The following is an 18,532-nucleotide window of genomic DNA, read 5'->3' as shown; positions in this document are numbered from 1 at the left end:
GCATCTAGCTAGAAATGCCTCCCAAGGCAGAAACGCAGAGCACGAGGGAAATGAGAGGGCAGGGAAGAGTTTGCTGTTGAATACATGTGGAAGTGGTTGGGGTGGGGGAGATCAGTGTGGAGGTGAATGGAGTGGGGTGACCATACTGGAGGTGATGGGAGTGGGGCTACTGGGCATGGTGCTGGTTGGAGTGGGGTGATCAGGTTGGACGCGGTGGGAGTGAGGTGACCAGACTGGAAGTGGTAGGATTGGGGTGACCAGGCTGGACATGGTGGGAGTGCGATGACCAGGCTGGAGGTGACTGGTGTGGAGGTGGTGGGAGTGGGGTGATCAGACTGGAAGTGACTGAGGTGGAGGTGGTGGGAGTGGGGTGATCAGACTGGAAGTGACTGGGGTGGAGGTGGTGGGAGTGGGGTGATCAGACTGGAAGTGACTGGGGTGGAGGTGGTGGGAGTGGGGTGATCAGACTGGAAGTGACTGGGGTGGAGGTGGTGGGAGTGGAAGGCAAAGGCTCCGTCAGGGGGTTGGTGCTGTCCAGAAGAGAGGAGCAGCCGCTCTGCAGGGGACCCTCCGAAGCACAGGCAGGAGCAAAGCGCAGCGGCACTGAGCCAGCAAACACCCGGAGCCTCCCAGGTCCTCGGGGAGCTCCCTTCCCACGCCGCCAGGGATGCCGCTGGCCTTTCAGCGTCTTTATCTCAGAGTGAGGAGAAGGAGCTGATCCTGGCAGGTCAGCCGGGCATGGGGGTCCTGCCACCCGCGGTCCTGCCCTGCTGGGGAAGGGGCCATCTCAGAGAGGGGAGCCCCAGCTCCGCCGCCATGCGGGTCGTGCACGCGTGCACAGTGATGGGCCGTGCAAGCACCGTGCCTGGTTGGGTTTCTCCTGGACTTGGTGGACAGAGATGCGAACTGCGTCCCTCCATCAGGCAGCTGGCGAGCTGCCCGAGAGGCCCCGCGGTGTTACGAATGTGGTATCTTTGCCTTAGGAGCTTTTCTTTCTTTATTAAACTAAAGGCTGGCTTTGGATGTTGGGAGTCCGGGGCTCGTCTTGACGCATGCCCGGGGCAGTTGCACCACAGCTGATTTTTACAGGCTTCCAACTAGCGGAGCCGGGAGCCTGAACCAGTTGCAAGACCTCGTTAAGTGCCGAGATTGGCACACGTGGGACCCCAGGGCAGCTTCCACTGCTCCCCATGTCAGGGCCGGCAAGACACCCCTGCCTATGACTTGAACCCAAAAACCTCTGCCTGCCCTGCGCAGTCATCCTGTGCTGCTCCCTGCCAGGTATTTGGGGAATTTGCCCCGTGTGCCGCTGGCGGAGGGGCACAGGCTGGAGAGCTGACGCGGGGTGCTGGGAACCCAGCTGCAGCGCTCCGAGGGCTCGTAAGTGTGTCAAAGCAGAAAAATGTGCTGGGAACAGCTTTGCCCTCCCTCTCTTTGGCTCCTCCTGCGCACGCCAAGTGAGGCCAAGTCCCGGTGCAGGCAGGGAGCGCTGCCTCCTCGCCAGGCTGCTGCCCCTGGGCCCGCCGGGGTGGGCAGGGAGGGATTTGGAGGGAGCTGAGAACTGTTTGGCTCGTGGCAGGCAGAGCACAGGCTGGCGGGGAGCCCTGCCTGCTCCCCCCAGCTGTGCTCCACGGCGGAGGGCTGGGAGGACGGATCCAGCTCATCCCGCTGGGAGGCTGTGGCTTGTCCCTGGGGGGGCACTGCGGGGAGCAGGTCTGGGGGCAGTCGGACTCATCTGCAGAGCCAGGGCTGGAGGGAATTGAAATCCTCAGGTGCAGGCAAGTCCCTGCAGATCACAGTGCAAAGTGTGACAGTGGTTTTGATTTTAGCCGAGTTTAAGCTTCTGCATCAAAATGAAAGTATCTGACCTTCTCGGCTGCAGGGAGCACAACCCACTGGCACGTCCCAACCGCCGCCACGCAGCCGAGGGGCCAGATCCAGCACCCGTGCACCCATGGCTGTGTCCAGGGCAGGGGACCAGCCACTGGACCATCCTGGAGCCGGTTTATCTACTCGGGCTTTCCCTGCCTTCAACCAATCCATCTGCAGCCCGAGGGTTTGCCTGCTGTGGTGTGCTGCCCAGGAAGGACAGACGGACATCCCGCGGGTGGGATCTGGGGAGGTGAGAAGGTGCATCCATGGCTGTTTCCCCAAGGGGCCACATGTGCAGCGGGATGGCTGGGCAGGCCCGTGCTGGCCCACAGGCGGGTTCTGCGAATGCTTTGTTACCTCTGCAATACTGTGTTCCCTTCCTGGCCCCGCCATGGCCAAGCTGGCAGCAGCACCGCTTCCCTGGCGGGCACCTGCCCGGGACCCCCGTCCCACCCGCACTCGGCCCCAGGGAGCCCGGCTGGCGGCACTCTGCTGCCCTTCGAGCCCTGCCTGGGGGTCAGCCCACCCTGGGGGTGAGCCCCTGCTCAGAAGTGAGCCCCTCTTGGGGATAAGCCCCACCTGGGGGTGAGCCCACCCTGGGGGTGAGCCCAGCCTGGGGGTGAGCCCCACCTGGGGGTGAGCCCACCCTGGGGGTGAGCCCAGCCTGGGGGTGAGCTCTGCCTGGAGGTGAGCACAGCCCGAGGGCTGATCTCAGGATGCGGGCTAATCCCAGCCTGGGGTCTAATCCCATCCTCTGGTCTAATCTCAGGCCAGTTGCTGAGCCCAGCCTGGATGCTGAGCCCATCTTGGGTGCTGAGCCGAGCTGAGTTAAACCAGGGTGCTGAGCCCAGTTCAAGGGCTAAACCCAGCCCAGCTCAGCCTGGGTGCTGAGCGCAGCCTGGGGCTGAGCCCTGCCAGAGCCGGACTGGAGGAAAGCTGCTGTGCCTTGCTCCAGCCCGGGGGGGTCGGTGACAGCCCAGGTCGGTGACAGCCCAGGCCAGCTACGGGACGCACGCCCGGGATTAGGGGGTTTCTCCCCAACCCTGCTATGTCAGAGGCAGCCTGGGCCCCGGCCGCAGCAGGCAGCCGTGCAGGCAGCAGCGCAGGCAGCGGGCTGGGCAGGCATCCTCCAGGCTGCCCGGAGCCCCTGGGAAAGGGGGCACCGTACCCCGGGCAGCCGCGGCCTCATAATGCCCATCTTGTTCTGCAGGCTGGGAGCGCGCGGGGTGAGCCTTCCCTTCCCCTCCTCCAGCCCGTTCCCAGCCTATTCTACTTCATGTGTAGGAACTGGTTTTTCTTCCTGGGCTATTGTTTCCGCTGGATTGGTTAGATTGCTCCAGGCCTTGCTCAGATTTCCTTTCTCACGCTTTTTTTTTTTTTTTTTTTTTTATATTCCAGTTTTCTGCTGCAGCTTCTATTCTTGCCCCAATTAAAGCAGCAGGCACTGCCCGGCGGGATGGGGGGGTCTCGCCTCCTCCCGGCATTGCCCCGACACTCGCTGTGATTGCCCAGGCCGAGGGGCCGGGCTCCAAAATCATGTTCCTGTGCTGGGGAGCCTGCTCTTGCGTCGGTAAAGGCAGTCTCTGCCTCGGACAACCTGCAGACTACACAAGCTTCTCGGGCTCGAGCTGCTCAAGTTTCCTTTTTTCTGCAGCTATGTCCACTAGATGAATTTTTTTTTTGCTTTAGTAAATAAAAAGGGATGGGTCTGGTGCAGCCCTACAGCCTTAGGCATGGCTCCCGCAGAGCACCTCGCAGGGTGGGATCGCAAGGGTTACCCCGGGGCGCTGAGCCGCGGTGGCACCACGTCACCCCCAGCCCGGCTCCTTCCCGCGATGCTGCTGCCTGAGACCCACCCAGCTCATCCTGCTGAGCTTCAACCGCTGCTTCTGGGCAGGGGGGATGAATCCTGGCCCTCCTGGGCCGGTCCTACCCCTGTGGTATGGATTTAAGGCCAGGCTTGAGAAGGGACACTGGCATCTGGCCCCTGACCCGGGTGGTGGCATAGTGCAAGAGGGCTGCTCTGCGTCTCCTGAGGAGTAGCTGTGATGAAGTGCTCCCAGCCTCAGCCCGGCTGGAGGAGAGGGGAGCCTGGCCTGCAGAGAGCCGTGCCTGGAGGACGTGGCTCCGCTGCCCAGCTCCTTCCCTCCTGCCACACCAGGCCATGGACAGGCAGAGGCGTTGGCGCGATGTCCCGGTTCCTCAGAAGATGCTGCCCTCTACCAGGAGGTCTGGCACGCCAACAGGGAAAGGCAGGTAGCGCGCAGATGGTATCTGGCTCCAGCTGGGAAAGGTAGCGCGTCCCCCCGGGGCCTCCGCATTGCACCGCGGGCAGACTTGGGTTCCCAGATAAAAATAGAAGCTGAAACATGAGCCCAACTTTCCCGGCCACCTCTGTCGCCACCCAGCTCTGCCTCTGTCCCCGCACCCCTCTCGGTCGTTGCGCCGTCCCGAGGGCACCAGCCCGTGTCACCCCCAGGACTCCCTGGGGAGGGCGGAGGAGGAGGCAGCGGGGATGCGGGTGAGGATGCTCATGGACCAGACAGCAGTGGAGGAGCAGAGCCACGCAACCACCCGGCCCAGGGCGGCCTCAGCCGCTTGTACAGGGCTGAAAACTGCTCTGGGGAGAAGCGGCGAGCTCTGGAGGCACAGCTTCCAGCCAGACACGGCTTCGAGGGCTGAGTACCGGGCAAGGGGAGAAACTCCGACATACGTTACACAGATGGTCCCAGGACCTCAACCAGAGGAGGGACAGCTGCCAGGGGAAGCCAGAAGGAGCAGGAATAAGGATAGCTGTTGGCTTAATACGTAATAAAGATCATTTCCTAAAGCTTGCCTAGCACCGGGAGCGGAGGACGGAGCCCCCGGTACGGCTGCATGTTCAACCAGGAGGAGGGTGCAGCGATGGAGCTGTGGCTTCATGTGCAGCACTAGGGTTTCGTGGGACCTGGGTCAGGCAGGAAACCCAGCTTCCAGCTGGGCTGGCGTGCATTTGGGTAACGAAGAGCAGTGCCGTGCCTGACTGGTAATGATCTGAGTGTTGGACTCATCTATAGAAAGAAAAGCTTCAGTCCTTTGCAGTTTCCAGGGCTCTGACTCTCACGATCAGAAAATGTGTCTCCGTGACCCTTTCTGCTGCCAAAAATGCGATGCTCCTGAAGGTCTGGAGGATGCTTGGTAGCCAGATTTCCACCTGCATTTTAGTTTTCAGGTGCGACCCTTCCGAATATGAGCCCAGGAGGGCTTAACCCTCACCCCAGAGGTAGATATAAAGCACATTTATGCAGGCAGGATGGATGGCAACGTGCTGGCGTAGGGCTGGAGGAGCGGAGGCACCGGCAGTCGGGCAGGGAGGAGGGTGGGAAGGGGCTGCTCACCCACCGGCCCCCGGCAGCTCCTGGCACAGAGCTCACCCTAAAATGAAGGCTTTGGGGATGCTGCGTAACCTCATTATAAGGCAGTTATTCCTGGTTTGGCTTTGTTATTAAACTCGTCGTAAGCGCTGGGAGCCTGTCCCAGAGCAGCACCGGGCTGTGCTGGGTGCTGTATAAACAGGGCTTGCGGCTATGGTGAAGGTTGGGTCAAGGGTGCTGTGGCAGCTCCAGCTTTTTGGAGGGGCTCAGCTCCCATCTCGGCAGCTCAGAGCCCAGCTGGGAGGAAAAATGAGCAAGTGAGACTTGAGATGGCTGAAAGGCAGCTGGAGGAGACAGAGGGACCCGAGGGGGGGATGTGTGCGGCGGGAGTGGGGGCTGAGCATCATTTTTTTTCCCCTGGGAAAATCAGCTTTGCATGTGGGTTTAGGTGTAATGTCGGGTGAGATTCTCATCACTGCAAAGGCCTTGAGGTACCAAAAAGGGCTTTCGGTGTCGCTGACGATTAGGTGCTGACTACCCAAGGCAGCGTGACGGCGAGGCAGCAGCGGGATGGGGTTTGTGGTTAGGGACCTGCAGCCGTCTGCAAGCGCGTGTGCGCCGAGAGGAGCAAGAAGCAGAGATCACAAAACCCTGGTCACATCCCTGCCAGATGCTGAGCCCGCTCCGGCAGCTCCACACGCTATCCGGGGATGCGCTTGTGTTTCTCCTCTCTCCCCAGCCCTGCCCTTCTCCAGGGGAGCTGACGGACACCCCAACCCAAAAATCACATCCTTTTCTCTCGCTCGGAGCAGCTGCAAACCGGCGGGTGAAAATGGGGAGGGGGGGGTGCCCCGAAAGGGAGCCAGTGGGAGCTGCGGTGCCCACGGAGCCTCCGGGGCTCCGTTACCTCTGACCTCCCATTCTTGCTATCATCTCCCCAATCTTGTCAGCAGAGGAGCTCCGCTGAGCTGCCCGTTTCAGCGTCATGGTTCATGCTCCCAGACAAGCAAGGCCCTTCTAGCTGTCAGGTGAGCCTTTCCCAGAGCTTATGCAAATGATACTAATTAAAGGCATTCTTATCTGTTCGATTTCCCACACCTTTTGCCTCCGAGGGGGATAGAAAACTTCATGTTTTAACTCCTTATTTCATGGCAGTCGGAAGGACTGCCTAGGGAAAGCGTTGGGAAATGCAGCGGGTCACTCCTGATGAGACAAGATGGCTTATGCAAGTGTTGAAACACTTTATTATGCATGAGAAACCTTCCAGAAATGGATGACTAATAGCAAAGCAGGAGCAGAGAAAGCAGTGGGAACGCTGTACCAGGCTGGCATGGGATCCCATGTCATCTTACCAGCTTAGCAGGGTTGGGCTAGGTCAGCACTTGCCTAAGAGACCTCGCAGAGTATCTGGCTGGCGATGAGGGAAGTGATGTTAATGAGTCAATAAACAGAGCCCTTCCCTCTTTGTGAACCAAAATGCCCTGTGCGATGCCAGGAACCCACCAGCAGCCCCATATTTCCATTGGCAGCATGTTGCTTAGCTCGGATGGCCATAAAAATACCAGTGCTCATTGCGCAGGCAGGTCTGGTGGAGGATGCCGGGGCAGTCCCATGTGGACCATCGCTGGCCATCTCCTGGCGCAGCTTTCGCTGGGTTGTTGGCAGACGGGGCTGCCCAGGTTTTGGTGGCCACCGAAGACTGTTGAGTGCACCAAGAGCCATTGCTCCCCTGAAGGACCGGGCTAACACACCCGTGCATCTCACCTGCTGCTTGGGTGGGTTTGCTGGTACCCAAGGACAGACGTTAGACCATTTGTAACAGAGCAGGAGCAGCAATGTGCACCTTTACGATTCCCGGATACTGGTGATAAGAAGGCCAATGAGAAAATCTCTTGGCATAAAGGGGAAAGGGATCAGCCTGGCCAGCTGCTTTCTGAAAATCCCCTTGGAGGTGCCACCCTCCCAGGCGCCGGCTCGCTGCCGCTCTACATCTAGAGGTGGCCTTTGCACCCAAAGGGTGTGGGAAGCTCCGCCAGGTCAAATTGCTGAGGTTTCTGCTCTTTGTGCAAGGCCCTTGAAGGTGCTGCAGGGCAGAGAGGAATCCAGCCCACAGCGTTGCTGGAGGAAGAGGAGAGTGTCTGAAGGTCAAAGCTGTGAGTGCAGCAAGGAGCAGCGGGAGACTTGAGAAAAGCGTGCGAAAATGTACACGTGGGCAGATGAGCCTGATCAACTCCTGACTTGTGTTTGGAATTTGCCAGGTTGTTACCTGGTCTTCTTCCACTGTCCTTCCCATCATCTCCCTCTTTTCTAGGCGCTCTCTCCTTTGGGTGATGGGCAGGAGCCCTCCAGCAGACCTGCCTAGCTGTAATGCCTGGGCTCGGAGGCTGCACGTGGGTACCCTGTGCTGGGGACATAGCTGGCTGAGCCTGAGCATCCTGCGTGCCCATTCTGGGGAGGTTTCTAGTCTCAGTAAGTCCCTGAAAGAAACTCTTGGATGCTCAAGGACTGTGGTTTCACAACCAAAATGAGAGTTGCAGCCTCCATCCGGAGGAGTGGCCCTTTCACCAGATGATATCCATCTCAGAGAGAGGGAAAGAAAGAAAGGTAAGAGGGTAGGCGGTGAGTAGGAAAAGAGCTATCGCTCCAGGTGGCTCTTGAATAGTCCTGTGATACGGCGAGCAGAAGACGCCCAAGGAATTGTCCTGACATGAGCTGCCCTGAATTGCCCCAAAGAGTTCATGCCGGGCACTGTTGTCCTTTACAGCTGATTTTGATACAGTGAGGATTTCCCAAGCCAGAAGCTCTCCAGGCAGAGGGTTGGTCTCACCGGTAAAAACCCCTGCCAAGGAGATCCCTCAGTGACGATGGCCCGTGACGTTTGTCGGCAGAGCGGGCGGAAGGAGCCTTGCGAGCCTGGGGACCGTTGCGGGGGCAGCTCCTTTGGGCAGAGCTCAGCATCACCAAGGTGACTCTTGGAGTGCTTTGGAGATGCAGCTTTCAGGGGTATCAAAGGAAGGAGCAAAACTGACTCCACTGCTGTCTGAACCTCTCGTCTTCCACGTGTGTTGGGCACCAGCCTATGGACTGTCTTCAGCCAAGCTCACACCAATTCCCGGGGCCCGTTTTGAGTCCCAGAAGGTTTGGCTCCTGTTGTCTGCTGGACTCGAGTTTTCTTCAAGCTTCTCGGCTTCCAGGGTGGAGGCCCAGAAAGGGGACGGGATGCTGAGATGGCCCTGGAGCACCAGGCTGAAGCACCCAGTCCCTCGAGTCCTGGGAGGTTCGTGCGTCACTGCTGGTGAAATCCCCACCCAGGAGGGCTGGGAGAGGCAGGGCTCATCCTAAACAAAAACAAGCCACCGGACGGGCTGCCGGTATTGCAAAAGGACGTTTCACCTGCCTTGTCCTCCTCAGCCACGCAGGCAGGGAAAGCCTCGCTGTGCAGCAGCTTCCCGCTCAGCCAGGGTGGCTCGGGCTGCTGGGGCTGGGGACAAGCGCCTTGCCAGGCTCGGGGACCACAGCAGCACGGAGATCTACGCCAGCTCTCCTGCTGTGACATCACAGTGAGACATGACATCACAGTGCCAGTCCAATGACATCACCCCTTCTAATCCCCATGTCACAGCTCTCGGTGGTGACATCACAGAGCTGGCTGGATGTTCCTCTGGGTGCGGTGGATGCTGGCACGAGGTCCTGGGGCAGGAACATGTGGGTGCAGGGGTGACGGTGCCCCGCACCAGGGTGCAGCGCCTCAGTGGGAGGGGGGACAATAGTGAGGGACCACAGCGGGGACCACAGCTTCATCTGGGATGGGTCGCACCCGCTCCTCACCCCTGATGTGGGCATGGCAAACAGAGCCCGGGGAGGCAGGGGAGATGTCACAGCCGTCCCCTCCGTGCCCAGAGCCTGAATTCGGCACTGGCCTCGCCGGCCCTCCTGCCGAGCAGGCAGCCGGCACATGGGGGGATCGGAGCGGGGATGTGCTCGCCGGGCTTTGCCCGGCCGGCTACACGTGTGCCGTGCGGGGGCACCCAGCGCCTGCCCGGGAAGGGGCTGATTCACACAGGGTGCTGGAAGCCGGGCTGCCGTGGGAAAGCGCGCCCGCCATGGCTCCCGAGCGCCAGGATTGCTTCAGCGGGGGTGCAGCCAAGATCCATTTCACAGAGGGCAGAGCAGATCTAGGCTGGGATTTACCAGTGACTAAGCGTGTGCTGGCAAGGGCTGCCCTAGCGTGAGAAAGGCAGCACTGCCCCTCCTCCGAGGTGTGCCCGCTGCCGCCCTGCGACCCACAGCCCTCGGGGGCACCGGGGCACCCCACCGTGCCATGGGAGCGCGGGTGTCACCAGACCGGGCAGCGCTATGGGGTGTGCGGGGGCTGCAGCCGCCTGGCCCCCTCAACTCACCCCTTTTCTCCCCCGTGGCCCAGCTCCGTGGTCACCCTCTGGCTACACCGGTTGCGTGGACGGGCAGGATGGCATGAGCAGAGACCTTGCACACTCAGCCCACTCAGGACATCGTCCCCAGGGCAGCGCTGCAGTGTCGGGCAGAAGCTGCTGCCCACCCCGAGCCAGGCCCAGGAGGTGGGGGGTCCCCGAGATGTTGCGGGGGAGAAGCCGAACCCTTCGTTGTTGGGTCGTAGCCCCTGCTTGCAGCGGCTGCACCCCCTGGCAGAGTCCCGGGTTGCCGCCATCTCCTGCTGTCTCACCATGGCGAAGATTTTTGCCTTTGCATCCGCCCCACTTCATGGGGTCCACGACTAATCCTGCCATGACGGATCTGGGGAAACCAAACCTTCCCAAGGAGAAAAAAACCATCCCTTCCCCAGCAGAGAGGCTCCCCACTTCCCTACCCTTAAAACAAAAGCAAGACCCCACAAAAAACTGCTCCACACCCCCGAGCGGTGATGCAGAGGTGCGGAAGGCTGCGGGGAGCCATGTCCCCAGGCAGGAGCCGAGCATCCAGCCCAAGGCCACCACCGGCCCCTGCACAGCAACCACTCAGCCCGGCCTATCGAGGTGGCAGGCTGCCCCGCTCGCTTCATCTCTTCTGGCTCATTTTGGCAAGGCATTAAAAAAATTTAATTGCAATTTTTTTATTAGAGCTAATTGGCACTGCTGCTAAGTGGCTTATCTGGCTCCTGAGCCCACCCTGTGTTTTTGGGAAGCTGAGGGTGGCAAAGGGATGGAGGCTGGGGAGATGGCACGGGGCACGGAGCCTTGCGGCAAGCATCTAGCAGCCCCGGGCAAGTGGGAAATGCCGGGCTACCCCTGGGCTGCCAGGGCGTACCGGGCCCAGGGAGGTGGGTTGCCCCAGGTTTACAACGGTGATGGATTTTAGAGAAGCAGGGAAATTTGCCCGAGGTCGCTCCATGCACCCGAGTGGGAGCCAGGAGCCCACGCCTGGCACGCTGGCACCGCTGCCCAAACACCGCGGCATGCTTCAAACTGCCAAGAGTGGGCGTGAAGGTGGATTTGGTGTTAGCGATGGAGGGGACATGAGCCTATGCCCACACAGGATGCATGTCCATGCCTGGCAGGGAGGGCTGGGAGGACGGTGCTGTTTGTCCCTTGGGCCCCCGCTGCTCCCATCCCGGGTGGCAGCTCGGGGTGGCCGGGTGGTTTGGGACTTCTCCGGGAGCCTCTGACACCCCGGTGCAGCCGCTGCTGCCACCGTGCCCGGGAGGTGCCGTCCCACATCTCTCCCACTGCCAGGCTCAACGCCCCTCTCCAGCGTGCTGCCCCCACCCTGTTGTCACTGTCACGGGGCAGCGGGGCCAGCTCGAGCAGAGCTTGGCACACGTCCCTGGGAGCTGCCCGTCACCTCTGCCTGCCTGTTGCAAACCCACAGATCCCAGCAGGCACCCTGTGAGCCACGCGAGGGCTTTGGGTGGCTGCCAGGGTGGTGACACCTGTGGCTCCAGGTCCAGCCTGTGGGACATCCTCAAGCCTCAAAGGGACCATCCCGTCCCGCAGCATCAGCACCGACTCTGCCATCAGAGCTGGCAGGGGCCCGAGCACAGCTCCGCGGGGCAGCAGCATCGGGGTCTGTCCCACGGCTGCGGGTGACATCCGCCCTGAAAGAAGGAGCCTATCTGTCTCCTTCCCTGCTCATCCCTGGATCCATCTGTGCTCCTCTTTCCTTTTTCTCAGCCATCTTTCAGGGTGGATCTGACCCAGTTGACAATGGGCTGCTGCCGCAGGCACAGCTGAGCGGGTGCAGAGCTGAGGGAGGGGGAGGCGAGAGGCAAAGGTGTGAAAAGGAGCCTGTGAGCTCCAGTCCTTGTTAAGTCCAGGCTGCTGAAGCCTGAGGAGATCAGATCGGATGGTATTGGCTGGTGTCTGCAGGTTGCAGTGTAACCCTCCCTCGCGTGAGGCTGGCAGTGAACTCCAAAGTGACATCTCCTTTCTGATCTGGTGACTCCAATGGCTGATCTGGCTTCACAGAATTTCAGGTTTGCTCAAATAAGATCATCTTTCTGCTTCCCTGGGGTTTCACCCAGTTCCATCTCCCCGGGTACCTGGGTTTGAACATGAGAGTGAGGAGGGTGCCGTGCCCTGCGCAGGACGGGGGGTCCCAGGCACGCTCAGCCCCCCGCAGCATCAGTACTCGCGGCTCGCTCCCAGCACGGCGAGAAGGGGCTGGGCTGAGCTGGAGCAGCGTGCAGGGGTCTGACCCACGTTTGCACAAGTAGGAGATGTCTGATGCTTGCTGTGCAAATCAGGGGATTGCTGCAAAATTCACTTTGAGAAGTGATGCAGCCGCTGCCACATCAGTCGTGTGCTTTGAAGATCGTACCTTGTCCATCTCTGTCTGTGCTGCTGCTCCGCGGCGCTGGAGCAGCGTGGCTGCGGGGACCTGAGCCCGGGCATCCTTTTATGGCCAAATCATGTCCGGGCTGGGGAGCATGTGCTGGTTTTGTGGAGACTGCCACTGGAAGTAACCTCCTCCCGCTGTCGGGCAGAGCCGGGACATGGTGTGAGCTCATTTTCAAACAGATCATCCTCCCCCCGTCCTTCAGGCAGCTGTGTGGGAAGAAGGGGCATCGCTGCACCTTGCCGTGAACCCAGCGCTGTTCCAGCTAGCACGCCACAAACTGGCAGAGCCGCCGCGGGCCCGCGCCGGTGCCTGGTCAGGCGGTGGAAAAACCTTTCTGGTTTCAACAGGCTTTGGAGCAAAGCCCCAGGCAGGGAACTTGTTCTCGTCAGTGAAGTTGCGCACCTGCCTCCCTGCTCGCCTTGAGTGCGGCGTGCTTGAAATGCTCCGCAAGCAGAAAACAGCCCCTAAAAACAAGTAGCTGACGAAAGGTGTTGTGGCATATCCCAGCACCCAGCTCCCGTCCAAGCAGGGAAGGGGAGAGGAGAGCAAAGCTGTCAGGGAGCCGGCTGCGATGCTCCCGGGGAGATTTAGTACCGATCGCTTCTGGGTGAGCGCGTTCGGCTGCCGGCTGCACCCTGGGCTCAGCCCGAGGCACCCGGCTGCGTGTGCGCCTCGGTGGTGGGGTTTGGGGAGCTCCTTGAGGGGTTTGGCTCCCTAAGGGCCAGCACCGGGTGCATGCAGGCGCTTGGAGACCTCTCCAGGTGCGTTTTGGCAAACCAAAGGTGGGGTTAGAAAATGAGACTTGGCGCTCACGGTGCTGCAGCAGAGCTGGGCCGAGCGCAGCCAGCCGAGCCCCCAGCGTGTCTCGGGGTCCACAGCCATCCTCCACAGTTGCTACGAGACAATAGAGAACAAGTCTTGAAGCCATGGCCCAAACTTCGGGTGTCTGCTTGATGTTTCAAGGCAACCTCAGTTGCTGGTGTTTTCTGGCATCGTGGAGGACCGGGGAGCGAGGACTGCCAGGGGCGGGCAGCGGCACCAGCAGCCTGGCACAAAGATGTGGCTAAGCACCGTAAAGACGGGGTGCCTCTGAGAAGGAGGTTCTTGTGACCGTTCTGTCACTCCCCCTCGGTGGGACAGGCCTTGCCCCAGTTCCCCCCACCACGATGCATGCGACTGGGGGCTGCCCAACCTCTGCCAGCGGTGCCCGGTGCGGGGCTGTGTGCTCCAGGCAGGCAGGAGATGACCCGGGAGCACGGCCGCCATCTCACCAACCTCCCCCTCTCTCTCCTTCCAGGTGTGCAACTGCGACAAGTACCTGAAGGTCTCAAGGGAGAGGATGAGGCAGCTGCTGGAGGGCAGCAGGCAGGCGCCGGCAGACGGCGGCGCAGGTAAGCGGGTGGGCACCGATGGCTGGGAGTGATGCTCCGAACCTGGCCCCCTCCCTGCGCTCCCGCTGGGACTCGCTGCCCTGGACAGAGTGGGACCGTCCGGCTCGGGCTGGGGGTCTCTCAGAGGGGGAATGGGGTCCCCTGCCACCAACCTGCCGCTGGGTGCAGACCCACAGAGCTCTTCCAAACCCGCTTCGTGCTTGGTTGAGCTTGTGCACACGGAGCGCAGCTGCCAGCCCTCTGCCCCGTGCTGCCCTGCGAGGCACTGGGTCGTGCATGGGATTGCCCAGCCCGGGGTGGTTTGGTGAGGTGCCAGCCATGGCTCAAGTGACAGCCTAAGGCCATCGCCGCCTGACTCAGCTTGGGCTGCAAAATGCCTCCTGGATGGTGCTGCTAACGGTGCTTTTCTCACCTGCACCGTGCTTCTTAAACTGGGTCACGCTGCAGGAGGAGTGAGTCAGTGCCACCCGCCCGGCAAGGCTCCAATGGGCTGCATTGACCCCCCACGCTCCTCCCCACAGGGAGACACATTTTGGTAGTGAGTGACACCCGCCGCAGGCACATCAGGATGGAAACGTGCCCCTCTCACTGCTCCGACCCAGCCCTGGCTCTGCTGCCAGCCCTTGTGTGCGTCGCTTGCCGTGCCTCAGTTTCCCCATCTACTTGATAGGAGAGCAGTGTGAAGCGGCGGCTGCCAAGCACTCCTGGCCGCCTGTGGCTTTGCTGGGAACCGCACGTGTGGCTTTGGGGATGAGGGACGCGGTGGGGTGGCATTTCCCATGGTGCCGGCAGCCGAGGAGCACTGCGCTTCCCAAAAGGCCGGGGCATCCTCCCCAGCGGTTTCTCTGGTGAGGGCACTCGCTGCGTGTGTACCCAGCGACCAGCTGGGCCTGTTCAGCCAGTTTTAGAGTATGGGAAATAGAAATACTGTGGTTTGCGTTCGGCAGTGTGAGCGGTTTCCCCTTCCCCCTTTGGGATGGGGATGATGGAGCTGGGGGGGGTCACACAGCACCATTGCTCCTCCATGCAGACTCTTCGGGGACCGCCTTGCTCTACCCTTTACACCATGTCTGCAACACCCCGTGTCCTCATGCAGCCTCTCACCGGGTCCCCCATGTCCCTGGGGGGGGTCTCATGGGGAAGGACCCCTGTCTGCTGGGCCAGGCAGGAGCCCAGCACCGGCCACCTCGGGCATGACCTTGTCAGGGAGCATCCTCTGATGGGCCGCATCCTCCGACACGGAGCGGTCCAGGACCGAAGATGCCACAACATCCTCAGAGGGTTGGTGTTTTGCTGCAATGGAGACATAAAATCGAAGCTGCGATTCCTGGGCAGGTGGCACCTGACCCAAAGTGAAGACCCCTGGGGACTTGCCGGGGGGTCCCCTGTGCCCAAGGGCTCCGGCCACCCTGGGGTTTCCATTTCTAATTAGATTCTGCTGGGGGCTGCTGGGACTGCGAGCATCAGTGCGAGCTCAGCTAGGTTGTCCCCAAAATGTCCCACTTTGGGTCAAGTTTGCACCTCGAATGCTGTGTTCAGTTTTGGGCCCCTCACTCCAAGAAGGACATTGAGGTGCTGGAGCGTGTCCAGAGAAGGGCGATGGAGCTGGTGAGGGGTCTGGAGCACAAGTCTGATGAGGAGCGGCTGAGGGAGCTGGGGTTGTTCAGTCTGGAGAAGAGGAGGCTGAGGGGAGACCTCATCGCTCTCTACAACTGCCTGAAAGGGGGTTGTGGTGAGGTGGGTGTTGGCCTCTTCTCTCAAGTAACAAGTGATAGGATAAGAGGAAATGGCCTCAAGTTGTGCCAGGGGAGGTTCAGGCTGGATTTTAGGAAAAACTTCTTCACCGAACGCATTGTCAGACACTGGAATAAGCTGCCCAGGGAGGTGGTGGAGTCACCATCCCTGGAGGTGTTCAAGGAATGTGTGGACATGACACTGTGGGACATGGTTTAGTGGGCATGGTGGTGTTAGTTGATGGTTGGACTTGATGATCTTACAGGTCTTTTCCAACCTTAGTGATTTGTGATTCTGTGAAGTTTTGTGGAAGGGAAACAGGGGAAGGACGTGAGCACAATGTCCTGCCATCGCTTGATGGGAACAGCGGTGGCGGTGGGACGGGCTGGGCAGCCAGAGAAGTGGGTTCATAAGGAAAATCTCAGTTGTTCCCCGATTTTCTTCACATTTTCCTTCTGGAGGAGGCTGGTGGCAGGGACGTCCTCTGCCCTCAGCCATGGCCCAACGCATGGCACGGAGAGCTCAGCACCCACAGCCCCCAGCTGCTTGTCCACACCGGGACTAGCCCCCACTCCGTGACTCCAGCCTGGGCCATGTCATCTCATTCCTGCCACCGCGCACGGACTAACCCCAGGACTGTGGCCAGATGCTGCTGCTTGGCAAGAAAATGCCCTTTCCCCACTCTTGCTTCCAGGCAAGGAGGGAGCCTCCTCCCAGGCGGGGTTCACCTCTCTGGGGAGCAGCACGCAGGTGTAGCGGGAGCCGTGGATGCTGGGGCACCCATCAGCTGTGGATGGGGACAGATCCTGCAGGATCAACCCTTGGCATAAGCCTGTGGCCGCCCAGGTGCTCCCGAGTCCCAGGGTCCGGCTGCAGACAGTCCGGGGCTGCTCATGTTTTGGCTGCAAAACTTGGGCCAGTGCTGCTGTGTTTGGCTCCCGGATTTTTATGGCAGGGCTTCCAAGTGATGAAAGGCAAATTATTCATCCTGTAATAGCTCACTCCAACTTGGACTTAGGACTTTCCCAGGTTTTAGGGAACATTTTCCCTGACACAGCCGCATTTGCCCTGCATGGCAAAGGCTGGGAATAGTTTCAAGCCTGGACAGCTTTACCCGGTAATGCCTTTTTCCCAGTGGGATGCTCTGAGCAGCCGGGGTGCCTGGAGCTGGCAGGGGAGGGAGCAGAGAGAGGCAGCAGTGCTGTGGGTCATCGCATGGCACAGCCAAGGCTGGAGGCCGTTGGCAGCCTGCGGGCTCCCAAATGACCCAGGGGGATGGGATGTGTCACGGGCTCTCATCTGGACTGAGGAAGCTTCTTGTTCACTCAAGGTGGTAAAACCAGCTGGCACGGGGCCCCGGTGCTCGGGGGATGCTCTGCCAGATGAAATCTGGTCCCTGGGAAAGGCGAGGATGGAGCACATTTGATCTGGTTAGGATTCACCAAACAGAAAAGGCTGCTTTAATCATAAAATCACCCCTTGCCATCTCAAACATTTTACAAAATATGAAAACAACTGATGCTGCTTTTCTTTGGGCTATGCTGCTAGCCGGGCATGCCGGAGCCTCCGCTCTGCGCTGGAGAGACACAGAGGAGCAGACACAGCTGCCGGGGGGGTTTGGGGAGCCCGATGCAGCACCCTGGGGACCCCCAAGCTGGGTGAGCATCCTCCCTGACCAGCCAAAGCTGGTACTCGAGACCGGTGAGATCTGCACTACCCATCGTCTCCTCCAACATCACATCCCGCAGGTGCAGGATAAGCTCTGGGCAGCCTCGTGGGTGGCTGGAGGAGCAGCCGGGACGTCCCCGTGCTGGGCAGCAGGATGGCGTGGGGCTGGCAGGGCTCCGAGCAGCCCACCTGGGGCACCCGCCTTGCCCCCGCCGGCCCGAGGGGTGACTCAGGGTTTCTTTCCCTTCCCGGCCCTCGGCTCCCCGGCGAGCCCTGGTGAAAGCTGGCAGAGGCAGCGTGCGGGCAGGCAGGAGGAAGAGCTGCAAGACCACAGCACCGGGAAGGCTGTGCTGCAGCTCCGAGCTGGGGTGATGCCAGTACGGTGCCGTGTCCCTCCTCTACGGCCACCGCACCGGGATGGCTGAGGGCATGGGCTGGTGGGACCCGCTTCCCTTAGCCAGGGGCTCCGATGCGCAGCGGGAAGAGGCCACTGTGTATGCAAAGCCTTGAGGCTGGATGCAGTTTTTTCCTGCCATGCTTCCCTGATCTACAGTCTTTGGCTTTTCCATGAGCATCGCACCCATCTTGCTGCCATGTGGGAAGGGCGGACGATGCCTGTGCTGTCCCAGGAGGGCTCTCGCACCCATGGAGCAGCCTGCGCATCCTCACTGCTTCGGCACCAGACCCGGCGTGCAGGAGAGGCCAAGGCACTCCGGATGTCTCAGGCTGCCCTGCACATTTCTGCAGGGAAGGGGACGGGTCCCCGGGGGGCTGTACCCATGGACCCAGGGGCTCCCCAGCCCCTTTCACCCTCAGACAGGGCAACCCCGTGTATTTAGGCTCTCTTCCCTCCGGGGCGCAGTGGGGTAACAGGAGCATGTGCACATCTGTCCCCGAGAGGGGCAGGGATGGGGACCAAGGAGCTGCGGTGCAGGGCTGGGACCGGGGGCTGCGGTGGTGAGAGCAGCCAGAAACACTCCTGGGGCTCAGCTGGGTCATGCTTCACCAGCTCCCCCTTTTCAGAAGAATTTTGTTTGCTTATATGAAAAACCACTGCCGGGCTGGGAAGCTGGTGACATTTTCAGGGCTGTGGGTTTGCAGAGTTCTGCGTGTACCCGCTGACAGCGGTGTTGTGCCGAACGCTCCCTGGGAAGGAGCTAGGGACCGTTCGGTGCTCCTGCCCGGCGCTGGGCGTGGGAGCCGGCAGGGTTTTCTCCCACAGCGGCATGGGGAGATGATAGCAACTGAAGGTGCCTCTTGCCTTGAGCTCATCCTCCCTCCTCCGCCCTGGGAACGTCTTAAGATTGTGGCCGGGCTGCTGCAGCCCAGGTTGCACAATCCCGGGTCCTTTGTCCTTTGCTTATCTGCCTTATCGAGGAGGAAAAGATAACCAGGCATCTTCAGTGCCCTGCAATCGAGTGCGTTTCTCAGGCTCATAACTCCTCTTATCGAGTTCGATCTCTCACCGTGGCAAGGTTTCCCATGCACCTTTGTACTCCAAGAATGCTCCCAGGTCTCCTTTCAGCCTTGTGCAAAGCCTTTACGATGTGCGCTTTCTCCAAAACACCTCAGCCTTAATTGCCTAATTACGGACGAGTCTCCCGTGTGTGTGGTTGCGATGACAGCTGGGTGCGGCTGCCGGGCTGGGAGAAGGGCTCTCAGCTTGCACAAGCGCTGCCAGACCCGAGCGCCTCTCGGGAG

At 60.6% G+C, this 18,532-nt stretch overlaps 1 protein-coding gene across 1 annotated transcript in view; it reads left to right on the top strand.

Moving 5' to 3' along the window:
* Positions 1-18,532, top strand: part of EXD3 (exonuclease 3'-5' domain containing 3) — a 202,647-nt gene that overhangs the window by 179,083 nt on the left and 5,032 nt on the right. The window contains exon 19 of the mRNA XM_059829024.1: positions 13,336-13,429. Coding sequence (XP_059685007.1) covers positions 13,336-13,429 — 94 coding nt within the window. The remainder of the gene's footprint in view (positions 1-13,335; positions 13,430-18,532) is intronic.

Source organism: Gavia stellata, chromosome 24 (assembly GCF_030936135.1).
Source record: "Gavia stellata isolate bGavSte3 chromosome 24, bGavSte3.hap2, whole genome shotgun sequence".
Lineage (NCBI taxonomy): Eukaryota > Metazoa > Chordata > Aves > Gaviiformes > Gaviidae > Gavia > Gavia stellata.
Note: the sequence above shows the minus strand (reverse complement) of the source record. Positions and strands in the feature narration are given on the sequence as shown.